Here is a 10,000-nt window from a genome sequence, read left to right on the forward strand (position 1 = left end):
TTGTAATAACACAGAGTGCCAGTGGCAGTGTTGGTGCTCCGTCCTCACGCCTGGTTTCCATATGGATAGGGTTCACTCAGTTTCACATTCTCTGTCCAGTGGTCCCTCAACTTTGCACATGACTGTGTGATACACAGTGTGTGTGTGTGTGTGTATGTGTGTGTGTGAATGCATTGTCTATCTGGTTTGTTGTGAGCAGACACAGGAAATGAGAGGGACATCTGTTTCCTTTCTCTGGGATGAGAGAGCGAGAGAGGGAAGAATGAAGGGGGAGAGAGATAAAGAGATAGAGACAATAGAGAACAGATAAGGCCTTGAGACAGTGACATGTTTGAGACGTTGGTACAGAGTTCACACTGTTCTTCTCTATTACTCTCTCTCTCTCTCTCTCTCTGTGTTTCTGTCTGTCTCTCTGTCTCTCTCTGTCTGTCTCTCTGTGTCTCTCTCTGTCTGTCTCTCTGTGTCTCTCTATCTGTCTCCCTCTCTGTCTCTCTCTGTCTCTCTCCTCTCTGTCTCTCTCTCTGTGTTTCTGTCTGTCTCTCTGTCTCTCTCTGTCTGTCTCTCTGTGTCTCTCTCTGTCTGTCTCTCTGTGTCTCTCTCTGTCTGTCTCTCTGTGTCTCTCTATCTGTCTCCCTCTCTGTCTCTCTCTGTCTCTCTCTCCTCTCTGTCTCTCTCTGTGTGTTTCTGTCTGTCTCTCTGTTTCTCTGTCTGTCTCTCTGTGTCTCTCTATCTGTCTCCCTCTCTGTCTCTGTCTCTCTCTGTGTCTCTCTCCTCTCTGTCTCTCTCTGTGTCTCCTCTGTCTCTCTCTCCTCTCTGTCTATCTCTGTGTCTCCTCTGTCTCTCTCTCTCCTCTCTGTCTCTCTCTCTCTCTCTTTCTCTCTCTGTCTCTGTCTCTCTCTGTGTCTCCTCTGTCTCTCTCTCCTCTCTGTCTATCTCTGTGTCTCCTCTGTCTCTCTCTCTCCTCTCTGTCTCTCTCTCTCTCTTTCTCTCTCTGTCTCTGTCTCTCTCCTCTCTCTCTCTCTCCTGATGGGTGTGGGACATTGTATATTTTAGATGTCTGGACACTGATAAAAGCTCAAGGCCCTTGTCTTTAGCCTTTCATGACCCCACACTTAACACTGGAGTCTATTAACATTACACTCATTAAACTAATCAATACCAGCTCTCTCTCTCCCTCTCTCTCTCTCTCTATCTCTCCATACTTTATCCCCGGGTGGTGGATCATTCTCAGCGCTGCAGTGACACTGACGTGGTGGTGGTGTCTTAGTGTGTGTGGTGCTGGTGTAGAGTGGATCAGACACAGCAGTGCTGCTGGAGTTTTTAAACCCCTCACGTTGTGTGTCCGTTTGCCACCTCGACCGGCCGCATCCTGTTAATTTCAGCGGAGAGAACCTGCTCCATGAGTTCAGCAGAGTTCAGCTTTATACAAATGAATTCTGCCGCTGCACAGCATCTAGCCAATCAGGAAAGAGTTTGTAGGGTATGTGATACGAGCGCCCCAATCACAGCTGTGTTTTATCAGAGTTAGAGACGTCACGGCAGAGATTCGGCGGTGAAACAAGGTGTAAGTGGACACTTTCTGTCAGTGTCACTGCTGAACTGAGAACAGTCCACAGACCAAAACCATCCACCACATCCCTGTGTGTGTGTGTGTGTGTGTGTGTGTGTGTGTGTGTGTGTGTGTGTGTGTGTGTGTGTGTGTGTGTGTGTGTGTGTGTGTGTGTGTGTGTGTGTGTGTGAGAGAGAGATACCGAAGCTCCAGTTATGTGTCCAGCAGCAGTTTGACCTCATTTCCGAGCCCTGCCCTCTCCCAGCTCTCACTGAATCCTCTAATCCTAAACCCACAGCGCCTCTCTGTGGACACTGAGGGAACTGCACCGTGTCCCAGTTCTGATCCGAAGCTCAATGAGACACAGATCTTGATTGAGCTCTAATACATTGATTGCTTTTTAATAGATCGATTCCTGACTCCTGATTTATCTGTTACTCCTGTTTGATCTCCGTTACTCCTGTTTGATCGCCGTTACTCCTGTTTGATCTCCATTACTCCTGATTGATCTCCGTTACTCCTGTTTGATCGCCGTTACTCCTGATTGATTGCTTTTACTTCTGATTGATCGCCGTTACTCCTGATTGATCGCCGTTACTCCTGATTGATCGCCGTTACTCCTGTTTGATCGCCGTTACTCCTGATTGATCGCCGTTACTCCTGATTGATCGCCGTTACTCCTGTTTGATCGCCGTTACTCCTGATTGATCTCCGTTACTCCTGATTGATCTCCGTTACTCCTGTTTGATCTCCGTTACTCTGTGCTCGCCGTTACTCCTGTTGATCGCCGTTACTCCTGTTTGATCGCCGTTACTCCTGTTTGATCGCCGTTACTCCTGTTTGACATCCGTTACTCCTGATTGATATCCGTTACTCCTGTTTGATCACCGTTACTCCTGTTTGAATCACCGTTACTCCTGTTTGATCTCCGTTACTCCAGTTTGATCTCCGTTACTCCTGTTTGATCTCCGTTACTCTTGATTGACCTCCGTTACTCCTGTTCGATCTCCGTTACTCTTGATTGACCTCCGTTACTCCTGATTGATCGCCATTACTCCTGTTTGATCGCCGTTACTCCTGATTGATCTCCGTTACTCCTGATTGATCGCCATTACTCCTGTTTGATCTCCATTACTCCTGATTGATCTCCGTTACTCCTGTTTGATCGCCGTTACTCCTGATTGATTGCTTTTACTTCTGATTGATCGCCGTTACTCCTGATTGATCGCCGTTACTCCTGATTGATCGCCGTTACTCCTGTTTGATCGCCGTTACTCCTGTTTGATCTCCGTTACTCCTGATTGATCTCCTTTACTCCTGATTGATCGCCGTTACTCCTGATTGATCGCCGTTACTCCTGTTTGATCGCCGTTACTCCTGATTGATCTCCGTTACTCCTGATTGATCTCCGTTACTCCTGTTTGATCTCCGTTACTCCTGTTTGATCGCCGTTACTCCTGTTTGATCGCCGTTACTCCTGTTTGATCGCCGTTACTCCTGTTTGACATCCGTTACTCCTGTTTGACATCCGTTACTCCTGATTGATATCCGTTACTCCTGTTTGATCACCGTTACTCCTGTTTGATCACCGTTACTCCTGTTTGATCACCGTTACTCCTGTTTGATCTCCGTTACTCCAGTTTGATCTCCGTTACTCCTGTTTGATCTCCGTTACTCTTGATTGACCTCCGTTACTCCTGTTCGATCTCCGTTACTCTTGATTGACCTCCGTTACTCCTGATTGATCGCCATTACTCCTGTTTGATCGCCGTTACTCCTGATTGATCTCCGTTACTTCTGATTGATCTCCGTTACTCCTGTTTGATCTCCGTTGCTCCTGTTTGATCGCCGTTACTCCTGTTTGATCGCCGTTACTCCTGTTTTATATCCGTTACTCCTGGTTGATCGCCGTTACTCCTGATTGATCGCCGTTACTCCTGATTGAGCTCCGTTACTCCTGTTTGATCTCCGTTACTCCTGATTGATCACCGTTACTCCTGTTTGATCTCCGTTACTCCTGATTGATCGCCGTTACTCCTGTTTGATCTCCTTTACTACTGTTTGATCTCCGTTACTCTTGATTGACCTCCATTTGATTGATCTCTAACACTCAGTGACTGTTCTCTCAGTACATTAATGTATCAGATGTAGTTAATTAATTAATTTATGTTCATTATTTCAGCTCCAGTGGTGAGTGTGAGTGACCACGCCTTCCCGCTGGACTCCGCCCACTCTCCCAGCGCAGGGCAAAACGGCCACGACCCCTCCCTGGAGCTCTCTGACTCTAAGGTGAGTGAATAATAACAATAACCCAGCTCTTCGTCACAGGCCAGGAGCGATGGAGTAAGGGACGGAGAGGAAGAGGAGACGGAGAGATGCGTGGTGTCTTTTGTCCTGTTCATTTACAGCTGTTTCTTAAAATCCTGTGTGTGTTTAATATTTCAGTTTTGTGTTTGTTTTTAGTTCAGTGCTATGGAAACTCCACTTGTTTATGGATGAACATTTTAAAGGGACAGTCAGTCGTTTTTAGCGCTAATAAATTAGCTTTTTTGGTTTGTAAATCTTTCCTCCCAGGTTTAGTACAGAGTCTCTGACCACTCTGGGCTTGACCGTGTGAACAGAGAAAAACGACAGACTGCACCTTTAATCCGGGCACATGTCCGTGTTGTACTGGGTTAAACGAGACTGTATCAGGCCCCACGTGTGAAAGGAAGCTGTGTTTGACCCAGTTTTGAGGCCAGTTCGGGTCGCACGAGACCTTCGTCCCTCCCTCAGAGACATTTTTTACTCCTTTCTGACTTTCACAGAAGCAGACAGAGGCCATTCACAGAGACGTAAAGTAAAGATTCAGAGCGGTAGACCACCCCCAGGACCCTCTCTGTCTGTCTGTCTCTCTCTCTCTCTCTCTCTCTCACACACACACACACGCACACACACTGAAGTTAGCGAAGATAGATGTCTAGTTGTTTATTATTGGCTTTATCTCACAAAAGCTGTTTTTCAAATTAAAAGTCCATAAACAAAGCCCCCTTCTCCTTGAACTTTCACCCCTCTCTGATGTTTCTCCTCTCCCCCGCAACTCCCTGCCCCCCCCTCAGACACCGCCCTAAAAACTGACCACTCCTTCCTTTCCCACAATCCTCTGCTGCACTGACTAATGCTGTGTTTCTTCTCTCCTTTTCTCTCCACCTTTTTATTTTAAACACACCTTTAATTTCACGTTTTTCCCGCTTCCTTCGTTTTCCGTTCTTCCGCTCCACCCTTTGTGGCATGGCTTTATGTTGGTTGTCATGGTAACCACCTCCTTTATTTATCTCCCCCCCCCCCCCCCGACACACGCACACACACACATTTGCAGTCTCTCTTCATGTTCCCCTTCTCTCCTTCGTCATCTTCCCTCTCTTCGCTGCCCCGACTCTGGACACCATCTCCGAGCTGGACGTCCTGTCCGATATCTCAGAGGACGATCCTGACGTTGCCTTCGAGCCCTCAGACGCCTCTGCATTGGCCAGCTGCGACCTCGGTGACCCCTGCGACACTCTCGATCCCGTAAACCTCACAAACCTCGGATTTCCTCCCGACTACACCACTTTAGCAAGCGACTGCATACCTGCTCCAACGGGGGGCGCTGTGTGTGAGCTTCACCAGACCCCCGGCTCCTCCAGGCTCCTCCCCAAGCTAGGCTCCGCCCTCTTGGTCTTGGTGAAGAGCCTTCGCTTGCCCACGCTGCTGGACGAAGACGGCTACCTGACTCTGCCCTGTTTGCCGGAGGAGTGCGCCGCCCTGCTGCCCGAACGAGTGCAGCGCTTCCTGCCCCTGACCTCGCCCTCCCCTGGTGCCCTCCTTCCTTCTGGTCTTCGCCGTGTTTCTCTCCGCCTGCCACTCGGTGGCGCTCTCGCTCGCCCTGGCTCTGCCCCTCGCCGTCTCGCTCTGTTTCCTCGAGCCCAAGATGCATATTCGCCTGTGGGCCGCCGAGGTCAGGGCGGAGGCCACCTCTCAGGAGGAGAGCTGTGACCCTGCGGGCTAGAAAACAACAACAACAACAAACCCTTAACTCCTCCCCCACTTCCTCCGCCTTGTGTGTCTGTGGAGCTTGATTTGTGCCGGAGCTCAGCTCAGATTCTGGATGCCAAAAAGTTCAGTCAGAAATTTGGACATAATAATAATAATAATAATATTAATAATAATAATAATACTCTGCTAATGCAGGACGTCTATTTCTCTGTGAGCTCGGGCAGATTTACAAATCAAGCTGTGTGTGCGTGTGTGTGCGTGTGTGTGTTCCCATGAACTCTCCTCCCTCACAGCTAACCCTGCTATGCTCACTGTACCGCACTTTTATTTCCCTTCCCACTCTCTCCCTCTCTTTATCCCCTTTTCTTTCTCTCTCTCTCTTTCTTTCTTTCTCTCTCTCTTTCTTTCTCTCTCTCTCTCTTTCTTTCTCTCTCTTTCTTTTTCTCTCCTCTGTCTCTTTCTTTCTCTCTCTTTCTTTTTCTCTCCTCTCTTTCTTTCTTTCTTTTTCTCTTTCTCTTCTCTCTCTTTCTTTTTCTCTCCTCTCTCTCTTTCTTTCTCTCTCCTCTCTCTTTCTCTCTGTCTTTCTTTTTCTCTCCTCTCTTTCTTTCTCTTTCTCTTTCTCTCTCTCTTTCTCTCCTCTCTCTCTCTCTCTCCTTTCTTTCTTTCTCTCTTTCTCACCTTTCTTTCTCTATCTATTTCTCTCTCTCTTTCTTTCTTTCTTTCTTTCTCTATTTCTTTCTCTCTCTATCTCTATTTCTTTCTTTCTCTCTCTCTCTCTTATCCCTTTATTTTTAAATCCATTTTCCCTGAGCTTTCCCGAGGGGAGTATAGGGAGTATTTATAGCCTGCTGTTCTTGCCTTATTCTCACAGTTAGTGAAGTGAAAAGAACAGCGCCTCCACTGGTGTGGATGTGTGTTAAATATAGATATAAATATATAAATATAAATATATATATATATAAAGAGAGAGAGAGAGTTTATATGGTTCCTGTATCTAAACAGCCTTTACTGTACAAACCAAGTCCTGGGGCAGCGGGTACAACACAGATAAAGGCAGAAAGCAGTGATCTGTAAATTCACTTGTGTTCATAGAGGAGCTGAGATGAGAACGGAGCCTGGTACTGGTTCAGGTTCAGGTCCGTATCCAGTAGAGGTCACCGGGTCGTTCCGTTTAAACACACATCTCCTGCCTCTCCCTCATCTTTAACCCCAGAGCAGCGACCTCCTCGTCCTGAAACGTCTCTGACGTGTGGTGAAATCAGCGTGTGACGCCCTGTGGGCGTGGACTAATCATAGTAACCAATCATCATTCATCGTATGTTCCCGACCCCAGTGCCACCTCGACCAATCAGAACACACTAGTCAGGAGTCGATTCTTCAGAACAGGGTTAGAAACACAGGCAGGAGATGTGTGTTTAGTTACCAATAATCTTTCTCACACACACACAAACACACACTTTCCATCAAACACCACAGCCCGGGGGTCCGACTCGTACACTCTGAAGAGGGTCCACACCCGGGGAACCCCGGCCAGAACCTCGTCTGGACCAAAGTGCTGTGGAGAACGGAGTTGAAACTCTGTTAGAGCGATGTGAATCTGAATCATTTGAATCTGATTCATTTAACCAATCTGTTTGAAAGAGTCGATTCAGGGAAATGAATCAAACACAGTTTTGAGGCACCCTCTTCTCACTGGTCAGTCAAACCACGCCCTGCGCACGTTACTCCCCGTCCAGTCTGCTCCATGTTGACTTTTAAGGACAGCTGGAATAATAAATATATATTTACAATAAACATGTGTTTACAACAGTGTATTCACCACCAGTCACTGCTTTCTGTTTTTATTTTTGACCTGCGCTCCCCAAACTTTCCTAGCTTTTTGGAATTTGTTTGTACCCAGAAATTAGTGCAATAATAATAATCCTGTGAAATTTGCATAATCCCGGTCCCTTTTTAACGTAGTTTTTATTAGAATTATTAGTCTTTGATGTTGTTGTTTTTTAAAATTTAAATTATTATCTGAATTCTACCACACGTCGGGGACTTTTATTTTGAAACACATCAACCAGCATGCAAGTGACATCACCTGGCCCTGCCTCCATTCCTCACTCTTCTTAGCCAATCCGAGCTCAGGGCCTCTCACGCACACGTTTTCATTGGACAATCGGGCCTTTCCCATCATCCATTTCACCTTTTCTTTCCCCCTCCTCCCTCATACGGATCGTTCATCATTTCACCAATCAGAGTCCGCAGGTGGAGGAGGGGGCGGAGCCTGGCCTGGGAGCGGGCATGGCCGTCGGCGACGAGCCGCCGTTTGAGGTCTGCTAACTTTCCCAGCATGCACCTCTGTAGTTTAACCAATGATTGAAAGAGTTTAAGGTGATTGTTCCAGACTAACTCCTCCCTCTTTCCTCGGGCGACGCGGACAGGCCGGACTCAGCGGAGCTGCTCCCTCAACACACAAGGTTAATTTACATAGTCTGCATTAATCTGCATATTTAACGAGTGGGTGGTAATGATTAATCATTTGGTTTGAGTTTTATTTGATTTCCATTCTGTGTTTTGAAGTTTTCAGTTGATTCAGTCGTTTGAGTTTTGACTTCGGTTTGATTTTGATGTTGAATTGATTTTGAATATGATTTTTATTTAATTGTGATTTAATTTCAGTGTCATTTGATTTTGATGTGAGTTTTATTTTGATTGGCTGTGATGTAACTGTGATGTGATGTGATTGGCTGTGATGTAGCTGTGTTGTGATTGGCTGTGATGTAACTGTGTTGTGATTGGCTGTGATGTAACTGTGTTGTGATTGGCTGTGATGTAGCTGTGTTGTGATTGGCTGTGTTGTGATTGGCTGTGATGTAGCTGTGTTGTGATTGGCTGTGATGTAACTGTGTTGTGATTGGCTGTGATGTGATGTAACTGTGATGTGATGTAACTGTGATGTGATTGGCTGTGATGTAACTGTGTTGTGATTGGCTGTGACTGTGTATTTGAACCTGGACACACGTCTGAGCCTGTGCTGTGCTTCACTGTGACCCGATGTTCACGGTCTCTCTGCAGAACCGGGGAAGAACCGGTCCAAACCTTCACTGACCAGTGCTCGCTGATGATTTATCACTCGGCGCTGGTGCAGTACATTAAGCCTGGGTCCAATGCACTCTGGGTAATAAAACTATAACTCTCCACTGTAATTAGTGGAGGGCGTCTGAAAATACTGTCCCCAGCATGTTAGGAATGACTGTGTGTGTGTGTGTGTGTGTGTGTGTGTGTGTGTGTGTGTGTGTGTGTGTGTGAGTGTGAGTGAGCGACTGGGTGTGTGTGTGAGTGAGCGACTGGGTGTGTGTGTGTGTGAGTGAGCGACTGTGTGTGTGTGTGAGTGAGCGACTGGGTGTGTGTGTGAGAGTGAGCGGCTGCGTGTGTGTGTGTGAGAGTGAGCGGCTGCGTGTGTGTGTGTGAGAGTGAGCGGCTGCGTGTGTGTGTGTGTGAGTGAGCGACTGGGTGTGTGTGTGTGTGAGTGAGCGACTGTGTGTGTGTGTGTGTGTGAGAGAGAGTGAGCGGCTGCGTGTGTGTGTGTGTGTGTGAGTGTGAGAGTGAGCGGCTGGGTGAGTGTGTGTGTGTGTGTGTGAGCGGCTGGGTGAGTGTGTGAGGTCCATGGGCTGCAGGGTGTAAGATGTGAGCTGCACCGGTCAGTGGTCAGTGATGATGTGAAGGTTTGGACAGGTGTCCGTTTGTGTTTGGTGTTGGACTGTTCACTGCTCACTCCTGGTTTCCTTTTCTGTGTGTGTGTGTGTGTGTGTTTGATCCCACAGAGCAAGCTGAGAGTGCAGGGAGAGAATATTTATGTGAGGCATAGCAATCTAATGCTGGAGGTTCGTATCCCCCCCTCCATCGGGGGCCAACCGTCCCCCAAAATGAGACGAGTGCTAAATCAGAACCGATCTCTCTCTCTCTCTCTGGCTGCCCTTCACTCTCATTCTCCTCAGGCTGTGTGTGTGTGTGTGTGTGTACTGCATGCTGCTGTGTGTGGAAGCACCTATTCTTTTGTTTGTTTGTTGGAAAGGTGTGTGACGTTGTTGTTTTCAGACTAACCTTGTTTCAGTAACAGATCAGGGTTGTTTTTCCACTTTGTGCCATGGGTGATTTGCATTTGGTTTGGACACTAAACCCTACTGACTCTGTGTGTGTGTGTGTGTGTGTGTGTGTGTGTGTTTCGCTGAGAAACTATGAATCCTGTAAACCTCGTCTCACTGCTGTTCACAAACCCAGAGATACTCCCACATTTTCACTTCTCTCTCTCTCTCTCTCTCTCTCTGTCTCTCTCTCTCTCTGGATGGTAGTGGTCTGTTCTGTAGGAGATGTATTTAACTGTCACCCGTTTCCATGGCGCCTGAGCATCCTCTCACTCCGGACACTATTTATAGGTTCCCAATTTCC

General features: G+C 47.4%; 1 protein-coding gene across 1 annotated transcript in view; it reads left to right on the forward strand.

The window, feature by feature from the left end:
- The first annotated feature begins 3,715 nt into the window (after positions 1-3,715).
- The window catches only part of LOC136702766 (band 4.1-like protein 2), a 19,355-nt gene continuing 13,070 nt past the window's right edge, over positions 3,716-10,000 (forward strand). The window contains exons 1-3 of the mRNA XM_066677904.1: positions 3,716-3,838; positions 7,808-7,882; positions 7,993-8,028. Coding sequence (XP_066534001.1) covers positions 3,716-3,838; positions 7,808-7,882; positions 7,993-8,028 — 234 coding nt within the window. The remainder of the gene's footprint in view (positions 3,839-7,807; positions 7,883-7,992; positions 8,029-10,000) is intronic.

The sequence above is a fragment of the Hoplias malabaricus genome, chromosome 7 (assembly GCF_029633855.1).
Source record: "Hoplias malabaricus isolate fHopMal1 chromosome 7, fHopMal1.hap1, whole genome shotgun sequence".
Taxonomy (NCBI): domain Eukaryota; kingdom Metazoa; phylum Chordata; class Actinopteri; order Characiformes; family Erythrinidae; genus Hoplias; species Hoplias malabaricus.